Source organism: Crassostrea angulata, chromosome 6, assembly GCF_025612915.1.
Source record: "Crassostrea angulata isolate pt1a10 chromosome 6, ASM2561291v2, whole genome shotgun sequence".
In the NCBI taxonomy this organism is placed as follows: Eukaryota; Metazoa; Mollusca; class Bivalvia; order Ostreida; family Ostreidae; genus Magallana; species Magallana angulata.
The window spans coordinates 35,164,145-35,187,230 of NC_069116.1; the positions used below are offsets into that span (position 1 = coordinate 35,164,145).

A 23,086-nucleotide genomic window follows, 5' to 3' on the forward strand; every position below is an offset into this window, starting at 1 on the left:
ATGGGTCTTTTATAAAACTTTGCAAAAGTCTCAGCATAACTTATAAATAAATCTGTACAAGAGCCTCTTAAATTTTTTGTACGTTCTAAATATTCTTTCAACACTAGCACAACACATAACCTTCTGTCAGGTGGGTATGCAAACAATTCTAATTGTCCACACAAAAAACCTGGTCTACTTTGTTTCAACAAAGATTTAAAAAACAAAGTATACGACTTACTGCCTTTGCACATATCACTTATAGTTAACAAATGCAAAGATTGGGCTCTAGTTTATAAATAGTGCCTGTTTGGGAGGGTAACAGTTGAAATTGACACCCCGAGAAATCCATTGTCAACCGACGCGAAGCGGAGGTTGACAGTGGTTTTCGAGGGGTGTCAATTTTAACTGTTATCCTCCCAAACAGGCACTATTTATTTTGTTATACTGAATGTTTTAATTTTAAAGAAAACATCACTGCTTCTAGATAGGAATAACGTGAATTCTAAGGCGAACTGTACGCGCATGAATTTCGCGCATGTAACAATTCGTAATGTTACCCGTTGCTAAGTGCGTTGCTAACGCTGAGGGTAATAGAACAGAGTATGAACTGCGTCTAAACCAATCAGATTTCGGTATTTAACATGAAAGTATAACAATAGCATTTGTTAAAGCAATTAACATAACTAACTTCAAAGTTAGATCTTTGCGTGAAATAGATTTAACAGGGGACAATTTTCTCAAAAATGTAAGCACTTTTGATACATCCCAAGTTTCACAATATCTTGGTTTTCCAGGTCTTAGATTAAATACACCTTTTAAAAACCGAATAACTAAATTGTTTGATCCAATAGATACTCCAGAATGTTGGATTCCATACGATGACAATGCCGATCTTGCCGTGTTTATTGCACTGTAACCAAGACCATTTTCATAAAGTTCTGTCAGAAAACTCAATACTTCTTTCACAGATGGTTGAAATGAATTAATTTCCCTTTCACTATAGAAACGTAACCATCTTCTAATAAATGTACCATACTGTTTCTTTGTTGAATATCTCCAGGACGCAAGCAAGATTTCACAAGTTTGTCTTGAAAGACCTTGGTCTTCAAACTGTCTCCTGAAATTCGGCATGCTACCAGTTTCAACTGACCTTGTAATGGATGACACTTGGTTGTTTGAGGAATGCACAGTGTTTTCTTTTTGTGTGGAAGAATCAGTGGAATTTCTATCAAAAGTTATAAAAGTCCTGCATACTACATTTGTGTCGACCATTGTGGAATGATCATCAGACATTCTGCACAATCTTCTCTCATCTTCCGAACACATCTACTGATCAAAGAAAATGGTGGAAACAAATAACAATATTTATTTGACCATGACCTACTGAATGCATCAGTGCAAAATGCATCTGGATCTGGTTTCCATGATATATACATTTCTAGCTGTCTATTCGAACGAGAAGCAAAAAGATCTATTTCTGGCTCTCCAAATTTTTGGATTAAATAATGGAATATTTCTTTATCTAACATCCATTCAATATTTTCATTAAATTTTCTAGACTCAGTCAATGTCTGCCACATTTTCTTTGACTGGTACATGAACTGCAGTAATCCAAATATTTCTATCACAACAAAACTGCCATATTTGTTTGCTTAACTCATTCATCTCTTCTGATCTTATTCCTCCCATATTATTAAAGGATTTTTATCACGTTTCCAATTTTTTGATATATTAAAGTTTGAGTACTAAAACCGTCATTCCTCAAAAATTTTATAATAAAAATATAAAAGTTTGAAAGTTTCAGCTTGTCAAAGTTCAAATCTTGCAATATGCATATTTTATCAGTTCAGACTGGTGAAAAGTGGATGATTGACCATCATTATGGTGTATTGTGCGGCCTACGGATGTACAAACATGCATACGAAAGGCTGTGGAAAGAGTTTTTTCAACTTTCCGAAAGATGCTCGTCGGAGGAAAATATGGACGATTTTTTGTACATGCGAGAGCTTCCTCCCTACTAAAAACCAGCGTTTGTGTTCTGACCATTTTACGAAGAATCAACTTCAGAGGGACCCAGCCCATTTAGAGAGGTTAGGCTACGAAGGGGCAAGGACTCGGTTGAAAGTAGATGCAGTGCCAGACGTTCCCCTCCCCATTCACGCCAAAGAGAATAATGGCGCTGTGCAATTGGTTCTGCCTGCCAAACCTAGAGGGGCCTACGCAAAACGCCAGAAAGCTGAGGTATGTAATCCTTTTTACTATTATCATTAATATATATATATGAAAAATATTATGTTTATTCTCATTTCAACTCAAAATAACCAGACCACTTTATAAATAAAGATACCCACTTTTTGTTTACAAAATAATGTACAGTATGTCACACTCAAAGTCCGTATATCTATAAATTACATTGTATGTCTAATTACACAGGCGCCTGATGTTATAATAATTCTTTTTACTATAGGCTACCATAATGTTTAAATACATAAATTATTTTATAAAAAATAAAAAAAAGTTTAACGTCAATTAAGTGGCTGTGCTAAATAAGTTGTGAAACTCTTTATACTGAAAATTTAGAATTTTTTTTTCTTCAGATTTTTCGTCAAGCTTTTCAAGAATTGGAGCCTCGGCCTTCAGAGAACAACACCTTACCTGATCACTCCATTGACCTAATTGAACCAGGGGATCCCAATGATGAGCATCCCATTGAACCCACTGCATCAACAAATGCAATACCAGAGAATCAATCAAAAAAATGCCAGGCCACACTTCAAGTTCCACAGAGCACAAGGCGGATCCAAGTGTCATTGGATAAGAAAAACATGGTGTCCACAAGTACTCAGTGCTCAAGCCTGACTGACAACATTCCACTTAGATTAGCTGCTGGTCTGACCCCTGTCCTTCAGCAGCATGCAGTTGAGAATGTGGAGGACAATGATGATGATAGTGACATTGAGGGTGGTGACATTGAGGGTAGTGATGAGGACCCTGACTTTGACCTAGATAGTGAATATCCAGAGAGTGATAGCAGTGATGAAGAGGATGAAGAATTCCAGCTGAGCACTGATATAACACCGGAAGAGGAGAGACAGTTTTTAGTGTCTGAGGTACAGTTAGCCAAACTTTTGCAAAACTGTAGTGTTTGCAGTAGTGCATGTCACACAGTAGTGAATGGTGTTCGTGGAACCATGATTTCAACATCTTCTGTGTGCCCTAATGGACACTCCAGTACCAGGGTACTTGGGAAAGCCAAAGATGCCATCATGGAATGCCATGGGCAAATTTGTTGGTTGCCGGTGCTATTGTGTTTAGTGGAGCCAATGCCTCGAAAAGCCTCAGACTCTTTCGACATCTGAACCTGCAGATGATGTCTATGTCCACATTCAGCAGACTGCAGGCATCTTATGTTGTACCTGCCTCCATTTTCACATGGGACTTCCATCAACAGACCCTTCTTGCGGAGTATCAGGGAAGATCTTTGACCCTTGGTGGAGATGCACGGTGTGATTCTCCTGGATTCACAGCGAAATTTGGCTCCTACATGTTGATGGAATTGAGCAGTGGAAAAATTCTGGATTTTCAGTTAGTGCAGGTAATTAAAATGACTATAATTTCGATCATCTTATATAGATATAGAATTTCACACCATAATTAGAATATGTCTTCTCTGATACATACACTTAATATATTTACATTGTATATGCATCATAGAAATGTATTAAATTTAAGTTTATATATCTTAAATTAATTAGTGCACGTTTATTTATGATTTTGTACTTAATAGAGTAATGAAGTACCAGGTTCAACACACATGGAGTTGAAGGGGTTAAAGAGAGGGCTGAAACACCTAGAAGACGCAGGTCTACATATTGAAAATCTTGTCACTGATCGACATGGTATGATAAAGAAATATATGCGAGAGAATCACCAAGACAAGAACCACTTCTTTGATATGTGGCATGTGGCTAAAGGTAAATTTTGATGATATTCATTAATTTGGAGTTTTGACATAATTATACAAGTATTAAGTATTTATTCTAACAGACAAAGCTCATGTGCATATTATGAATTATAGTAAACTAGTAAGAATAGTTTTTAAACACAAATGAATATGCAATAGGTACATACTTGCCAACTGACCCGATTTCGTCGGGTCACACCCGATTTTTCAACCCTTCACCCGATTATTTTTTATGACCCGGCGGGTCATGCTTTTCACCCGATTTTTGTCGAACAACCCGAAAATCTCCCGATTTCCGGATTTGGTTCGTAAATTACGTTGCGCGTTTGACTTCCAGTTATGAACCCAAGGTGAGCTTGGATTTACGAAACGCGTAAACAATGCCGATGGCTATAATTAACAGACACATTAAGTGTAATTATTATCGTGAGTTGTTTTGACTAAGCGAAGGTTTAAATCATTAAGCGTGATGGCTTCCAATAAGAAAAGGTCTTCATCGGGTCCAGCGGAATCAAAACCAACAAAAAGAAAACGATATTTTTGTACCTATCAACATATCTGGGAAAATGAATTCCCATAGGTAAAACAAAGTAATCGAGTACAAAACGATCTAATTGTGTTCTATGTAACGCACATTTGAATATTGGATTTTGCGCCCAAAATGATCTGCCTAAATATTCAAAAACGCTAAGTCATGTATAGAATGCTTTTTAATACACAAAAGTGTTCCAAGTCACTTACAACTTTCATGCCATCATTTACAGAGTTCAAAAGCAAGGTTAATGTTTCAGAAACTCTTTTTGCATTTTTTTTTTAGCTGAACACAACCTACCATTTTCTGTGTCAGATCACTTTACAAAATTTAAAATCAGCAACTGTTAGTTAAAATGCTTCTCTGCAATAAAGTATTACACATAAGTTTTAACACATATTTCTATTGTATATACCTATGAAATGCATGGTAAATATGTCGTGAATGTCGTTACGCGCTATGACCAGATTTTTTACTTTCCAAATCTGGTCATGACCAGATTTTCACATGTTGGAGGTTGGCAAGTATGAATAGGTACCCTGAGAGTGTCATAATGTTATTTAATGAAACTAATAATTTTATTTAGGAATTTCTAAGAAACTGGAGACAGCATCAAAGAAGAGAGATTGTGGCAACATTAGGCCCTGGATCAAGTCCTCAGTGAACCACTGTTACTGGGTAGCTGCATCCTGTGGTGAGGACAGTGAACTTAAGGTGCAAAAATGGTCCTCCCTTGTCCAGCATGTTTCAAATCAGCATGAACATTGTGAACATGAACTGCTCAATGAGGAGAGGTTGTGGCTGAAAAAGGGTATGTTTTTTTTGTTAAAAAAATAAGAGTCTTACAATTTGAACTTACATATACTGACTATTTTTAATAAAAGTAACCACCCTAAAAGGCAATTGCATGACATCTTACATCTGAATATATAAATTAACAGGATCAAGAGCTCACAAACTCTTCAGGGAAGTTGTGGAGAGCAGATACTTGACAAGAGATGTAGGCAAGCTGTCTCCCCTCCATCAAACATATGGGTTAGAAATGTATCATAGCGTCGTGAGCTCATTTGCACCAAAAAACACCCACTTTTTCTACCCAGCTATGATGGCAATGTATGTTTCAATGATCATCAGTTCAAAAATCATCTGAGAATATTTTTTGTAAAAAAAATATTTAAATTAAATATTCTTAAATTTTCTCACTTGTGAATTAGAGAGTTACTGTACAAGTTTACCAAATTTTTTTCCATTTATTAAATGGACAACGTCACCAGGCCACAACCAAAGATGGGGTAGCATGTTGGCAGATCAGCTATCCAAAGGGGGAAACATAGGTAATCATAGGTTAATAAGCTCACCGAGACGGAGCATCACCCTTATGAGACATCACCTTCATAAGACCACCTTTATCATTTTATATGAAAATCATACTTTATGATCTTGGATATTCATGGATTCTGTTTTGACAAAATATCGTATATCATCTGATAAATTTTTTTTATGATAATCATATGTTAATATGTTAATCAATACAATGATAGATTAAATATTGCATCATATCATATTTCTAATATAATATATATCATATAATAAATAAAATACCGTAATAAACAATAATGAGATTTGATATTGTAACGTATGATATGACATTGTATTGTGTTATACCTTATTGTATTTGATCACATAATACAATATCATAAAATATAATACAATATAGTATCACATTACAATATCATATTACATAATACATCATAACACTGAAACATGATATTATATTGTATAATATAGAATGATATTGTATTGAATGACACTGAAACATATTTGATACATTATATGATATTATATCATATTATACAATATAATTTGATTCCAACATTGTATCTTATCAAATGATACAATATTATGTGATATGGTAAAATATCATAAAATACATTATTATATTATACATATTGCATCATATGACACAATAAAATATATTACAATATCATATAATACAATTTCATGTGATATGATAATATATCATATAAACCAATATCATATCATACAATATCGTATGATACATATTATATAATATTACAATATCATATAATACAATTTCATGTGGTATAATTCTATATAACTGAAACCAATATCATATTATACAATATTGTATGATACAATATTATAGAATATAAAATATTGTATCATAGGATACAATATAATATTTTGCAATATCTTATGTTATTGTATCATGTGATAAAATAATAAATTAAAAATACAATATAATATTATACAATATTGTATCATAATATACAATACTATACATAACAATATCATGATACATAATCATATCATAAAATATCAAAAAAATTGATACAATATCATATCGTATAACTTTTTATAATATAACATATGATATCATATTGTATCATATCAAACAATATTGTTTCATATCATACAATACTTTATCATAGGAATCATGTTATATCATTTATCAACAAACACATCCATCTATCGAGCTGGTTTGAGTGAGGTAGGAGATTTCTTTAGCATCCTTGATAATGGAGATCAGGCTCTGCTTCTGAAGCAACCTCTGCATTTAATTTATAATAAAGTTAAATCAACTATGCAAGCTATCATCTATAAAACATGTGACCTGTTCCAAAAAACTAAACCTCATCCAGCATCCGAAACCTATGGCTCAGATTCAGCATTCAAGCCCATCAGGTTCATTTGTATCATAAGACACATCATCCACGCAATTTTGGTGAAGTTTGGACCAGTAATAACTAAGATATCATCATCAGAGGGCACTAGCAATTAAAACCTTAACTTCCTCCAGCATCCGCAACCTATGGCTCAGATTCAGCATCCATGCCTGTCAGGTGCATCTGTATCATAAGACACACCATCCATTCAAGTTTGGTGAAGTTAGGACCAGTAATAACTTAGATTTATTTTTTAGCATCCTTGATAATGGAGATCAAGCTCTGCATCTGAAGCTACCTCTGCGATTCATTCATATTACAGTTAAATCAACTATGCAAGTTTGAAATAGTACTATCATCTATTAAACATGTGACCTGTTCCTAAAAACTTAACTTTATCCAGCATCCGAAACCAGACTATGCATTCAAGCCTGTCAGGTGCATCAGTATCATAAGACGCACCATCCATGGAAGTCTGGTGAAGTAAGGACAAGTAATAACTAAGATATCATCATCAGAGGGCACCTGTTTCAAAAACTTTATCTAACCAGCTCTTAAAACCTTAACCTCCTCCAGCATCCGAAACCTATTGCTCAGATTCAGCATTCAAGCTTGTCAGGTGCATCAGTATCATAAGACGCACCATCCATACAAGTTTGGTGAAGTTAGGACCAGTAGTAACTAAGATATAATCATCAGAGGGCACCTGCAACAAAAACTTAACCAGCTCTAAAAACCTTAACCTCTTCCAGCATCCGAAACCTATTGCTCAGATTCAGCATTCAAGCTTGTCAGGTGCATCAGTATCATTAGACACAGCATCCATACAAGTTTGGTGAAGTTAGGACCAGTAGTAACTAAGATTAATCATCAGAGGGCACCTGCAACAAAAACTTTAACCAGCTCTAAAAACCTTAACCTCTTCCAGCATCCGAAACCTATTGCTCAGATTCAGCATTCAAGCTTGTCAGGTGCATCAGTATCATAAGACGCATCATCCATACAAGTTTGGTGAAGTTAGGACCAGTAGTAACTTAGATATTGCTATCAATGGGCACCCGCAACAAAAACTTTAACCTGCTCCAAAAACCTTAACCTCCTCCAGCATCCGAAACCTATAGCTCAGATTCAGCACTCAAGCCTGTCTGGTGCATCAGTATCATAAGGCACACCATCCATGCAAGTTTGGTGAAGTACAGACCAGCAGTAACTAAGATACTGCTATCAAAGGGCACCTGCAACAAAAACTTTAACCTGGTCCAACAACCTTAACCTCCTCTAGCATCTGAAATTTAGGACCCAGATTCAGCATCCAAGTCTTTCAAGTCCATAAGTAGGTCCAGATGCATCATCCATGCAAGTTTGGTGAAGATAAGACAAGTAATAGCTTAGATACAGGACCTGCAACAAAAACTTTAACCAGGTCCGGACGCCGACGCCGACGCCGAGGGTATAGCATAAGCTCTCCTTGACTTCGTCTCGGTGAGCTAAAAAGGGACCCAAGCTGTTGAAAAGCCCAAGAAAACAGCAGTTACATTTGGTATGTTCTTATTTGCCTGTCGTATTGACTTATTAATTCTTTACTTATAATGTTGCATGTGTCAGTTTAAATCAGAACAAACAAAATTTTTTAAATTAATTTGTTATTCCGCTCAACACATATTTATAACTCACTACATCACAGTTTGATAATTTACAAATTTCATTGTTGATGTGAATAAAACTACATGATCAATTTTTTTTTCACAGACTATGTAGATATCCTCCGGATAAATCTATGCGAGCGACGAAGACAGCATCCCTCATACACTCAGTCCAATGATGACGCTCACATGTCCCTTGGATATTGCCCACCAGCACTGACGTTAGGATTTGAGGGCTTTGTAAAAGAAGATCTGATAGCTACGCGTCGTTCCAGGTTCAGTCATTGAGTGTTCTAAATAGGGCGTGGATACATGAAACCGGTATACTGCTCCGACGGGAAGGTGTCCCTTATATTGGAAACAACACATGCTGGAAGGATTTTTCGATTCCCCTTGCCTAGTCGCTGCCAAACCCATAAGACAAACCTCCTGTATGCAACATATCTGTAGACTCTGAAAGTAGAATTTTATTGTTATTGGTATATGTATTTTTTTGGTTATTAAAATGTATATACTTAATTTATTTCAATAACTGCAATAAACAAACAGATTTTTCTGTTGACTGAATATATATTATTTTGAATAAAGTTTGGTTTCAATGAAAGGCACAATTATATTTCTCTCTTTCGTAAGCATGATCAGGTGTGAGAATACTTACTCATTAATTGGTTCATTGTCATCAATGGGCCCATCAGACTGGATATAGTCATAAAGGCTGACCTCTAAAACTTGAATGTTCAAGCAGTTGTCTATAAATGTCTGGTGCTGAGTGATGCACTCTATACCGAAGGAGTCTCTGATGTGGTCAATGGCTGGTATCTCTGAGCAACAAATGCACTCTGCTTCAGTGGGCATCACCTCGCATGATCCACACTCGCACCTGTGTAAAGTTGTAAACATATATACATTTATTTGAATATCTCTATTATTAAATGTATTATTCTTAAGGCAAATATAATTTATTTAGGCCCGGTAAGCTTTTTTTTTTTTTTTTAGCGAGAAAGACTTCGTAACTTCCTACGGCACCATTACCAGATTACAGAGCCCGCAAGTACTTCTATAAAACTGTATCAGTATGCGTAATGAAAGTTATAACTATTTAAATTTATGCTGGAATAACGGATAATAAGTTCTTGTTGTAAGTTTTAAATAATAATAAGCACCAATAACGAAGATTAAACTTACCAAATCGTTCCGTTCCGTCGATGACCTGGGTTGTCCTCGGTGTCACACTCACTTTCTTCGCTACTTTGCGTAGAATTTTCTTGATTTACACACTCTGCTGGAGGTTCGAACATGTAAGGTCGTATGTCCATTACCAACGGAATATCCTCCAAGTCATAATTTCTGTCATCCATTTTTGGGATTTGTTTTATTTCTGTCAAAGTTATCTCGATCTATGTATACACTACGATGAGCTTTTCAAGAATTGACACTTATGACGTCACACAGCACCACGTGACCCCTATCTCATTAGCGGAAATTTTAACTGCGAGAGCTCCAATTTAGGACCCTTTTAACAGACAATTGCGGCCGTTTGTGATGCTTATTTTATGCTATATCAATATTTATGTGTTATTAGAAGGTATTTTTGTTTGATTCTCAACTTTTTTGAAAATGTGATAAAAACCCTTTAATATAAGCTACTGTTGCTGTATTATCAGAGCAAATTTTCAAATGAAAATTTTCTAAGGATTTACAAAATGACTTTACTGCCAAATAAATAGCCATCAATTCCAAAAAATTGATATGATGTATCTTTTCATTGTCTTTCCATCTACCACCAATACAGAGGGTTCCGCTTAATCTGATAGTCAATTTGTCAAAGAAAAAATATCAGATTAACCGATTATCATATTAACCAATTTAGTGTTTTTGTGCTCTTTAATTTTGGTATAGAATAAAATACAACTTGTTTCAATACATAATTTATCAACAAAAAGATATAATCTGTTTCTCAATAGTTTGAAATGAAATAATTTACCTTGCATTAGCAATGAACCATTATTTTGTTTGTAAATGCTCAAAAGAAAATGTTTCTCTTCATCACTGTTCATTACGATGGTTTCAACGTGGCCGCCATTTTGACAGGAAGTAATACGTACGAGGAAATGGCTATCTGTCTGAACATTCCCTCTTTTCACCTGGACAATTTAATTTAATTCTTTTTCTGGTATATAGAATGCTCTTAAATAATCAATTATGCATGATAACAAATTATTTGAATTTTATTCATTAAGTTTTCTACCCTGATGTTAAATTGAAAGTAATCAGATTTTCCTCGATGTCACATGTTCCCAAGCCAGTCAGTTTTGATTCAGAAATTACATGTTTAAATAATTCTTAATGGTGCAAGCCTAGCATGAAATTAACACAGTGAATTGGTAAATAAACAAACAGTAAAATGTGTACACAGGTAAGGTCAGTCCTGTGTGCGGTCATCCGTAACTATTATCGATGTCGGTAGGTTTCATCTTACGAAGAAGTGAGCCACTCGTGTGCGTTGAAGTGAAACTAATGCCTTGTAAAGAGTTACTTTGTACACAAGAGGGGTGTCAACTAATTAAACAAAGGAATATACAGGTGTTAGAGGGTGGGGAATCATTATAACACGGTCATAATCATATCATATTAACCGAAAATGACGTTTTTTCCAATCAGATTATCAGGAAAAAATATAAAGGGATATACATGTATAAGAAATGGTTCGGTGTTTTGATATTATATCAGATTAACCGAATTATTTGATTAACTGCTATCAGATTAAGTGGAAGTTGCCCTCTGTATTAACATCTTCCTTGACTGCTCCCCATCCATCATTAGAAGCATCAGTTGTGATAGTCATATCCGGATTACCCCTATTGATGATTCTCTTTAGTGACATATTAGAAATCCACCAATTTAATTCTTCTTTCATATTCTTTGAAACTCTCATCTGACCATCAAAATTTCCTTTGTGCATTTTTAAAGATCTAATTTTTTCTTTTTCTAACATTCTATAATGCAAGGGTCCAAAATCAACCGCACTAAAAGATGATACAAGTACCGTATTTTCCCGACGATAAGTCGGTATTTTTTTTCTCTGAAGCAGAGTACTCGACTTATCGTCTTGATCGACTTGTCTAAGGCTTGAGGTCAGAAAATTGTGAAATTTTTTTATTAAAAATCTCGGTTTTAATCATCTTGAGCTGGCTGTGTTATTGAAAATTACGTTGTTGAATTCAATGTTCATCTTTAATTATTATCATTTTCACTCATCTGTTAACACTAGAATACATATTAATAACAGTTATTGAACAATGGTGTATTTTTTTAATCAATTAAAAGTTTTACCGTTCCGTTTTTATAAACAGATTGTCACATGATTCCATATATTACTATAGTGGGAAGATAATATTGCGCAGTAAAATTGAAACCAAACTTGGATGGAAAAAATATTGCAGTAGGTCCGGGGAATGTTTTAAAGTTTTATTATTTTATTAGTAAAGAGTTGTTAGTGAAAAGTATAAATAAGAAATATTTTATGGTCAAAATTAATCTTAAAATACGTAATCGGCAATTATCATCTCTATTGTTTATACGGTAGACTGATCCCGGTTGTGTTAATAATCTTGCTAAGGCTGACATCTATACGGCAATTTCACTCACTGTGTACATAAAGAGTACCGGTATAAGAGTGATTATAGTTCATTAATTAATTATTGTCCAATTCTTTGATTATTGTTAAATAAAAAATTTAGGAAACGTATGTATGTCGTATATCGTCATTATCAAGTCGTACAAATGATCGATGTATTCTAACAGTGTCTCTTTAAAATAATAGCGTGTGACTGTATTACTGGATACAAAGTAAACAAGTTTCATCAAATCATAGTAATTGCTAAGCTTTCTGCATTTGAGATCCCCCTTTGAAGTCCGACACGAGACAGGTGCATGCCTCTGACACCGGAAATTGTTAAACAAACATTGACCACGCGCCGAGTCAACAGGTGGCTGGTTACGTAATGGCGAATACACTGGCGATGGTCAGAGTGGGTGATTATTTTAATGCATGGGAATAAAATATTTCTGTCAAAGTAAGTTTAATTTTGCATAACAGGCGATATCGGGAATTGTTTACAATGCAAGCGACTTTGTAGATGTTGTCGGTATTTGAAAATATGATGCATAAGTATAAAGAGTAATTGTTTAAATGTTAATCATTAATAATAGTTGGTAGCAATATTGGGGACATCGTGGCATCATACACTGATAATGTTACTGCAGTTTTATACACCATTTTGAAGCGATAAGTTCGACGTGTCATCTGAATCGACGTATCGTAGGATTTTGTTAAAATTTTGGCTAAAAATGAGCAATTCGACGAGTCGTCCGCATCGACGAGTCGTCGGGAAAATACGGTACTCCAATCAAACTTGCTAAAGACCTAACTGATATGAATTCTTTCTCCTTAATTTTTCTACAAGTATCTTCTATGCATATTTTCTTTTCTAGCGGTAAAGTAACAGTCATATCAGTAGTATTGATGATATTACCAAGATATTGAATGACCTGGCTAGGTTCCAACACTGATTTTTTTCCAATTAATAATAAAACCTAGCTTTTTCATTAAAGACACTGTCTTTGTCACATTGTAGAAGCTTCACTACAAGCATGTATATAATTTCAATCTTTAACTTGTATAAACTTTACAATATCACTTTCTCGTAGTGATTAAATTTTATCAGCGTAGAGGACCACCTCCACCCGCTCCTTAGGACAACAACACACTGATTTGGACATGCACAACACACATCTAATATGATTCCGGAAGTGGCAAGACATAACAAAATTTTAATGACATTGGTTAATTATTATCGACATAAATTAAAAAATCTCGATTTGATCCGGCTTTTATTTTGTCCCAGCCCGGGTTTGCCTACCCATTTTACCAAGACTCGTATGGAATACCGAACCCAAAGCTATAAACTGATTGAAACATGCCTTTCCTTTATCATTATATTCGTAAAAACTCAGATTTGAAACAGAATTAGCCCATAATTTTTGCAATTTATATTTTCCTTTCCATAAATATTATTTATGCTAAATTATGTTGAATTTGACTAAGCAGTTCTTGAGAAGAAGATTTTTATAAATGCACCCCCGTTTTTCTACAGATTCGAGGTTTTCACCGCTTTCAATAAAAATCGGTCTTTCATTTCTGCAATTTATATTCGCATTCCCATTAAATGCTTTGTGCCAAATTTGGTTGAAATTGGCCAAGCAGTTTTAGAGAAGAAGTTCATATTGTAAAAAGTTTACAGACAGACGGACGACGGACAAAATGTGATCAGAATAGCCTACTTGAGCTTGAGCTCGTGGCCCCACCCTACCCCCGGGAAACTTGAATCTATACTATCTGATGATGCTTTCACTCCAATTTGAGCTTTTCTGGCCTGAAAGTTTTTTAGATTTTTTTTTAGATTTTTCAAAAATACCAACAAATTTTCAATAACTCTTAGTTATTTCCCCTTTCAAGAGGGCGTGGCCCTTTATTTGAACAAATTTGAATCCCCTTTACCCAGTGATGCTTTGTGCCAAGTTTGGTAGAAATCTGCTTAGTGGTTCTGGAGATACTGTTAAATCTAGGATTTGAAAAGGGCATGTGAAAAGGTGGTGAAAGGTGCACTTTTCTCTGCGGTAAACATTATAAAACATTGAAAGGGGCACTTTTTTCTACAGTTATTTTATAAATCATTAAACCTAATCATAGGGCTTATTTTAAAGAAGATTCTGCAATTTTGCCTCTTTTATAATTTACTGAGCTATCAGAGTTAGACACTAAAGGTAGCCCGTAACTTGTGGTCGGGCTACCAAACAAGGTTGTACTGCAGGGCTACTGAAATTTTAAATACCATACTCAGTGTTTTCAATAAGTTTTTGAATAGAAGAAAAAATTTTTGGAACAGCAGGAAACCCTAATCTCGGCGAGGGGTCTGGGGGCTGCCTCAGGCCCCCAGCGGGTCCAGGGTGTTGCCCTGGTGGGGTGACCAGGTGGGCGAAGCCCCCCGGCCGATATTTTTTAAAATCATTTTTGAAGGTACTTTTCCTGCTTCTAAAGCCATCTAAAAGTATAGGTTTTATGAAATATATACCGCTAGCAACTGCTTAATTTTACCTTAAATAGTGCCATTTCAAAGACTTTTTCTCTATTCACCAATTTGTAGAACAAATTTTTGAACATTTTTTTTCCAAATTACAGTTAATAAAAATATTTATGTGCTAAACTTTTATGATGAATATATTGTATATTTACTCCATTTCACATGAATCTATATATATAGCTACCTGTCAATAAAAACATCAATCAAAATTCTAGTTTTTAATTTCATGTTGATGCATTACACAACTTAATTCTTAAAAGTTATCATCTGAATTCCCATCAGATTCACTTTCAAAATTGACAGTTTTGCTGTATTGCATAGATTTGTTTAAAATTTTATCAGGGACTCAAAAAAACTTCGCTATATCCAAGAATTCACTATATCCATGTGCGTACTAAACAAGTTTTACTGTACATGGACAGTGAAGATTGATATTCTGTTTTTAGCATCAATTATTACCAATCAATTATCATGTTAACCAGAACTGTTTTTCATTGTTATTCAATTTAAGTAGTACATGTAGATGTTGGATAACATATAAACATTTTCAAAAGTGATTTTTTTATGAATTGTTTTCCGATCAGTTCAAAGATGAATATTTTGCTGTACCTGAGTGTGACTCTTGGTACAAATGCCGGTTAGAACAAAACTATGATTGCGTAGCTAAATAAACCTACTTCAGGTAGGTAAATAAAGCTATATAGGTAAATCAAAATACGTAGCTAAATCTAGTGATTGTACCTGATTGGGCCTGTTTTTGCCTAGCTGCAGGACTGTAGCTCCCGGTCTGAAAAAATTCGGATGGACGACCTGGGAGCTACAGTGCCTACCATAGGAAAAATCTGCAATTTACGGCGCACAAAAAATTGCGCTACTTTTGGACTTATTAACCTTATTTTCACACAAATTCTGTTAAAAGAATTAGTACCATTAATTTCTTCAGCCAATTTACTACTGATATCGTCACTCTACTTGCCTCAGACTTTCTCTTAAAAATGATAACCGACCTCGGAAACTGAAGTATGTTAATTTACGTCGAGATCGAGAGTCGCCATTTTTAAATGTAAACAAACTTGCACCACTTTGATTTAAAGGGCTGCTGATGGTGTTTAAAAGAATATCAGAGGCAAGTGAAGTGACGATATCTGTAGTAAAATGTCCGAGGAATTTTTTGGGATCAAATATTTGTACAGAATATGATTGTAAATGAGATTAATCAGTCCAAAACTAGCGCATTTTTTTGTGCGCAGTAAATTGCAGTTTTTTTTACTATGGGAGGCACTTTAGCTCCCAGGTCGTCCATCCGAATTTTTTCAGACCGGGAGCTACAGTCCTGCAGCTAGTTTTTGCCCAGTAGAAAACATGCGCTCCCCCCCCCCAAAAAAAACGTAATCCAAGTTTAACGACAAATGAGTCCCATTTGGTTGGTAAAATAGGTATACTATTCAAGCAATTAACCATCAAATGAGACTAAAACCATCAAACGGGGGTTGCATGGTGACCAATCCTCTGTGAGTTTAATAACAAGTTTAACTTTATCTGTATTCGGACCATAATCAGACCAGAGACTTCTAGCTGATCAGACTGATATTAGATGCATTATCAATAAGAAAAATTAAAGGGTGTCCGATGCATGGTGAAATCACCCTAATATGTATAAATATAAAATGCGAAAAAACAGTTTTTCGCTAGGCCTACCTGATCTTTTTTCCTTTTTAATTTTTGTGCGTATGTTATATACTTCAGACCAGAATCATCAACTGTAATTTTAGGGATCTTGGTTTTTCGCCCTGATTTCCCCAAGTTCTGGGTTTCTTCTTTCCTTTTTCTAGGCATCTCAATTCTTTAAACTTTTCCTGGAGAACCTGCTTGTAGAGGGTTATGCAAGCTTTACAAGTAAACGCGGGAATTTGATAATATAAAAATCGCACACGTATCCATTATCCGCAAAAATCAAATGAAAATAAATCAACAAAACAACGAAGGGAAAAAAAATAAATAAAACTACCTATTTATTGATACCAATTGTATTCTCCATCTTAAACCGTATTCATTTTTGGATGCATTTAAAGATATATCATTGCGGAAAGTTTGCAGTCTATCATAAGTTCTGTATTTTATTCAATTAAAAGGATACACAAGGTCAAGGCTGTTTAGGTTAAGGAAGGTCATACGCGAAAGCTTTGCGAATTGAACTTGAAGGAGAGATATAATCATGACAAATAGAAAATTTTTCGTGGGTGGAAACTGGAAAATGAACGGCAATAAACAGAGCATTGATGGCATTGCCGATTTCTTGAAAACGGGGCCACTGGATCCAAACACCGGTATGTTTAATGGAGATTTGCACCATGCAGATTGCAGAATGATGCATATGACCATGCATGCACGTAGCTTAAGCTTCTGCAGTTTCCATATGACTTAAATATTGTAAAAATTTATCATTAGATATTGTGAAAATTATACAGTGAGGTTGCCATTAACGAATCGTCTCCATTAACGAATCACTTTCAGATAAACAATTCTGTATTTTTCTATTAAAGTTCAATACTTAACATAATATATCCTGTCATGTAGAGTTCAGGGTTGTCTCTAAGACCCTGGAGGCTTGGAATTCCCCCGCCTATGATGCCTTAATTACCCGCCTATTTTTGCATTTTAAACATAATGTAGCAATAAGCAAGACTCCCAGACCCCCTTCTACTTTTTCATTTCCTCCTTCTACTTCAATTTTTAGAGACACCCCTGAGAGTTATTCTTGTTTTAATTATTTATCATGAAATTAATATGTAAACGGTGTGACTGTTTGACCGAGCGCAGATTTAACACAATTATGTAGTTTGATTTTTGTAGAACAAAATTTATTTGAAACACACACAGTAGGATCCGCCTGGTTGCCTACTCAAATCATTAGCCAAAGTTAAACTTAACGTTGCGTGCTCAGTCTACATTATGACGTCATGTTTCAGACGTAAAACGTACACGTTTTGTCTTCGGAAATAGCCATGAAAGTTACGTTATTCCGAACTTTTTTTTATTTCTTCTTTCATTGTTTATCAATTTAATTCATATAAATGCAGCGGTAATAAAATTAAATACCTTATTCAGTATCTAAAAGATCAGTTCCTTGATGTTAGTGTTTTTATTTTCCATCTGATAATTTGATAAGACAAACATAGATCGAGTCGTGTTTTTTGATTGAAGCACTATTGAAACTTATCTGGTATCCTAGCTCTTTTTAATTATTTCTTTTAATTCAAATCACCTTCTATTGAAACACTGGAGCATTTTAATCTAGTTTAGTGGCAATAAGCATCGATAAGTACCAGTCAATCAATGATCAAACTAACTTTTTAAAAACAAAATGGCTGCCAATACAACGGCGCCCAGGGCTGGAAGAAATTTTTTTTGGCCTTAGTACCCCTGATTCAACTTTCATTTTTCACTGATTTTCTTATATATACGTGTTACCATTAATCCTCGCTTCGCGAGGCGGGCTTCTTGCTGCGCTCGGTATTAAATTTTATCTTGTTTTATGTCATAATTTCTAAACAAGCATGAACAAGCTTTTTGAAGACGCAGACAAAAAGCATGCGTGCAGCTGACTACTTTCACTTTTCGGTTGAGCTCTGATGTGAATGGCTCATCATTGTATGTAAGCATATTTGGTACAGATGTTTATTAAAATTATCTGTCTACAAGCACTGAAAGCATCAAACAATTTCTTAAGCAGAGAATAATTATATTAGCTATAATGCTGTCGGTAGTCAGGGTTCCAATAACGAATCACCAAGATGCGTGGATCATGGAGGGATCATGTCAAAATTAATTGATACCGTTACGATTATTTGTACATCTGCTTCAATAAAAAAAACAACCTAGAAACAACAATAAAAGATTTTAAAAACACATCTCATTCCCATTTTCTAGCACATTTTTCCATAATACGGATATTTATTGATTTAAGAACCCATGCCTTACAAATTGAAGGCATTCGTATTCGATGACATTTAGTAGTTTATTTCCTAAAAACATAATTTTCCTTGAACATGGATCCAGTTTGCAGATTCACTATACATTTTTAGGGCCCCGCAAGGATTTGCGGGTGCCCTATGGCTATAGTAATCACTCTGTCTGTCCGTCTGTCTGATCGTCTGTCACGCCTCCGTCCACAAATTTTCTGTTTTTTTCTAATAACTTTTTTTATGGTTGCTTAATCAAGTTCAAATTTGGTATGGTAGTTCAGTAGGCAGAAATACATATTTTGATGCTAAGTTTGGTTCTCTATGTCTTCTGGTTTGGAGCTGGGGTGGTGGGGTAGATTCCTTAACTATGCATAAGAATGAATGGGCAAAGAGAGATAACTGCTCAGAATGTTACAATTGTATACTTGGAAGGCTCTGCAATATTTGTCCTTTGGGATTAATTAACCTTCCACAGGAACAAAATCCTAAGCTTTATCTTTATCTGTCACATTGAGATTAATTACTGCACTGCCTGTGTCTGCAAATGAACTTTGTTTTGAAGTTAAGGTCAATTTTGAATGATGTGTAGTATTGTGTACATTCTTTGAAATATGGATTTAAAATATAAATTAAATATTCATACTTTATTTTGGTTAAAATACCGTACACAATGATTTATGATAATTTTGTTGAATTCTAAAATCAAGATATATATTAAGATATCCTTTTTCACTATTTTATTTTTTAATTATTTATTTTATTTTTTTCTGCCTTAAATGCTGTAAATTTTAACAGGTAATCAGATAGTAACCCCATTCTGTCATTTCTGAAAAAAAAATCTTATTGCAAATTTAGAAGAAAAGGATGAGAGAGCAGAACAATTAATCCCCTGGGATTAATTATCTTGCCTGCTGCAGAAAATTTAGAGGCTTATCTCTATCTGTCATATGAAGATTAATGAACACCTTTGTCTGCAACTGATGTTTGTTTTGAAGTTGAGGTGTACTAGTATTTGCATTCACTGAAGGCTTGCATTTTATAAAACACCTGTTTAAATCTTTTTTAAATACACATATGATTTGTAATATAATATGATTTTTATCCAACTTGTGTGTTTTATCCCCTTACTAAGGCTCAAGAAAAGAAACACTTTAATTATTGGATGAAAATCATATCCAACTAAAAATCATGAGATCCTATATATTGCAGTTCTTTACATCTTATGCCGGGCATTTATTTTTCATCATTGTTAATATGAAGAGGATGGAATTCAAAGTTTTTTTTTCACTTCTCTATATTAATTGTCATAGCGGGGCCCTTCCTGACTGGTCAGTTTTCTAGTTAATTTTGTTTTAAAAATATTTCATAAGTACAAACGATTGCTGATTCCATCAGGGCTCTACATTAACTTCTTTTCCTACTTGTCCATTCGGACAAGTGACCAAGACATTTACTTGTCCGAACTTCAACTTCACTTGTCCAAATAATTTTCAATATTAAAGATTAAATATTGTCAACTTGAAAACTACAGTTCTGTATTACTAAAAAAAGTCATTTATTGATTATTCTAGCTATAATTAATAACCTGACTTTTTAAATGGAAACTTAAGGTATCTTTCCTAATTGTATTTTTTCCATATAACATTAAACATGATTTGTCAGCTGTAGCTTTGTCATGGCAAATTACAAGACATTTTAAATTTAGCACCAGGTTTAAAAATACATGTAACTGTTATATTGATTTCTCACCTGTTTTTTAAACTGAACATGGAAAGTCATCACAGTCTATCAATGATGAATAAAACCTAAAATAAATTACATTTCTTTCCATAATCCTTTATTATATTTGCTACCTTTTCTTCCTTTCTTTCTTCTTAACATGTGTGTTTGGTACTTTGTAAGAACTAAGATCCACACCTTTACAGTTCAGTTTGAAATTAGTGAACTTCAATCCCGATCAACAGTAACTCAATTGCATTGCAATTTGATGTCGAGATCGAAATTCAAAATAACTAATTGATAAACTTATAACGAGATGGATAAACTTATCACTAAACTTTCTTTTCTTTTTTAAAATGTTGGAGACTTTTTTACATAAAAATGCTCTTGTCCAGTCGGACAAGTGGCCAGCAACATTCACTTGTCCGTATATTTGTTTAACTGGTACCGGACAAGCGTTATGTCGAGCCCTGTCCATACATGTACAGGTCATGGAAAATATTTATTTTCCTTGAACACCTATCCAGCTTGCACATTCAGTCATTCACTATACATTTCTAGATTTGTTTTAAAATATTTCAAAGAAAAAATGATCGCCGATTTAAAACGTCTGTCTTCCCGGTATTTGTTCTTCCATTTCTATCGGTAGAGGTTTCTTTCTTCTTTTTTTTTTTTTTTGCTGGATGTCAATACTGGGTCCTGTTTCTGATTTTTGTTTTTTGGTTGCTTAACTATACAATCACTAAACACATTTCTAGGCAATTTTATGTATTTTATTTTGTTTACTTTAAATCGCCCTAGGATATTCTTCTAGATGTTTTAAAACCTTTTTTATGCCCCCCTTTGAAGAAGGGAGGGCATATTGCTTTGCTGCTGTCTGTCGGTCCACCAACAGTTTCCGCTCATTTTCTTCGCAGAGGATGAACATATTGAAATGAAATTTGGTATACAAGTTTATCATGATAATATCTAGGTCAAGTTTGATATTGGGTAGGATCGAGCAATTTTCGACAGAGTTATGGCCCTTCGACTTAGAAAAATTCTAGTTTTTTGCAGTTTTCGCTCATTTTCTTCGCAGAGGATGAACATATTGAAATGAAATGTAGTAAACAGGTTTATCAAGATAATATCTACGTCAAGTTTGATTTTGGGTATGATAGAGCAATTTTCGACAGAGTTATGGCCCTTGGACGTAGAAAAATTCTAGTTTTTAGCTCACCTGAGCCAAAGGCTCAAGTGAGCTTTTCTGATCACAATTTGTCCGTTGTCTGTCGTTGTCGTCGTCGTCGTTGTTAACTTTTCACATTTTCATCTTTTTCTCAAGAACCACTGGACAGATTTCAACCAAATTTGGCACAAAGCACCACTAGGTGAAGGGGATCCAAGTTTGTTCAAATGAAGTGCCACACCCTTTTTAAAGGGGAGATAATTGAGAATTATTAAAATTTTGTTGGTATTTTTAAAAAATCTTCTTCTCAAACACTATTCAGCCGGAAAAGCTTAAACTTGTGTGGAGGCATCCTCAGGTAGTGTAGATTCAGGTTTGTTCAAATCATGGTCCCCAGGGGTAGGGAGGGGCTACAAGAGGGGGATCAAGTTTTACATAGGAATATATAGAGAAAATCTTTAAAAATCTTCTTCTCAAAAACTATTAGGCTAGGAAAGCTCAACTTTGATTGGAAGCATCCTCAGGTAGTGTAGATTCAAGTTGTTTAAATCATGGTCCCCGGGGGTAGGGTGGGGCCACAATAGGGGGATCAAGTTTTAAATAGGAATATATAGAGAAAATCTTTAAAAATCCTCTTCTCAAAAACTATTTGGCCAAAAAGCTCAAATAAAATGGAAGCATCCTCAGGTAGTGTAGATTTAAGTCTGTTCAAATCATGATCCCCGGGGGTAGGGTGGGGCCACAATTGGGGGATCAATTTTTACATAAGAGTATATAGAGAAAATCTTTTAAAAAATTTCTTTTAATAACTATTTGGCCAAGAAATCTCAAATTGGCATGTAACCATCCTCAGATAATGTAGATTCAAGTTTGGTCCCTGGGGGTAGGGCGGGGCCACAATGGGGGTACATTTTTATATATAGAGAAAATCTATAAAAGTCTTCTTCTCAAAAGCATTAGGCCAGGAAAGCCCAAATTTGAGTGGAGGCATCCCAGATCATATAGATTCAAGTTTGTTTAAATAATATTCCAGGGGTATGGTGAGGCCACAATAGGGGATGAAATTTTACTTAGGAATATATAGAGAAAATCTTTCAAAATCTTCTTTTTAAAGACTATTTGGCCAGAAAAGCTTAAACTTGTGTAGAGGCATCCTCGGGTAGTGTAAATTCAAGTTTGCAAAATCACAGTCCCTAGTGGTAGGGCGGGACCGTGATGGCGGTTTGAATTTTTACATAGGAATATATAGAGAAAATCTTTAAAAATATTCTGGGAAAGTTTTT

General features: G+C 34.7%; 3 protein-coding genes and 1 pseudogene across 4 annotated transcripts in view; 2 read left to right on the forward strand and 2 right to left on the reverse strand.

The window, feature by feature from the left end:
• Positions 1-16,847, reverse strand: part of LOC128190405 (DNA damage-binding protein 2-like) — a 74,491-nt gene extending 57,644 nt beyond the window's left edge. For both annotated transcript variants that reach the window (XM_052862446.1, XM_052862444.1), the window contains exon 1: positions 16,650-16,847. In XM_052862446.1, coding sequence (XP_052718406.1) covers positions 16,650-16,787 — 138 coding nt within the window. In that variant the 5' untranslated portion in view covers positions 16,788-16,847. The remainder of the gene's footprint in view (positions 1-16,649) is intronic.
• LOC128190407 (uncharacterized) lies at positions 1,319-3,713 on the forward strand (annotated as a pseudogene).
• Positions 8,661-14,571, reverse strand: LOC128190410 (P2X purinoceptor 7-like). Its single transcript, XM_052862448.1, has 3 exons — positions 9,994-14,571; positions 9,467-9,688; positions 8,661-9,261 (listed from the first exon to the last, which is right to left on the reverse strand). The coding sequence occupies exons 1-3, from the start codon at positions 10,164-10,166 to the stop codon at positions 9,102-9,104; spliced, it is 555 nt and encodes a 184-aa protein (XP_052718408.1). The 5' UTR covers positions 10,167-14,571; the 3' UTR covers positions 8,661-9,101.
• A 236-nt stretch (positions 16,848-17,083) lies between the features above and the next one.
• LOC128188075 (triosephosphate isomerase-like) overlaps positions 17,084-23,086 on the forward strand; it is a 32,943-nt gene continuing 26,940 nt past the window's right edge. Inside the window, exon 1 of the mRNA XM_052858878.1 lies at positions 17,084-17,278. Coding sequence (XP_052714838.1) covers positions 17,167-17,278 — 112 coding nt within the window. The 5' untranslated portion in view covers positions 17,084-17,166. The remainder of the gene's footprint in view (positions 17,279-23,086) is intronic.

Bases quoted from the DNA above. Each gene is read 5' to 3' on its own strand.
- LOC128190410 (XM_052862448.1), bottom strand. From the start codon at position 10,166: ATGGATGACAGAAATTATGACTTGGAGGATATTCCGTTGGTAATGGAC. The intron at 9,689-9,993 runs GTAAGTTTAATC...AACTTTACACAG, and splicing joins CGACGGAACGGAACGATTTG to GTGCGAGTGTGGATCATGCG. The intron at 9,262-9,466 runs GTAAGTATTCTC...TTCTACTTTCAG, and splicing joins GACAATGAACCAATTAATGA to AGTCTACAGATATGTTGCAT.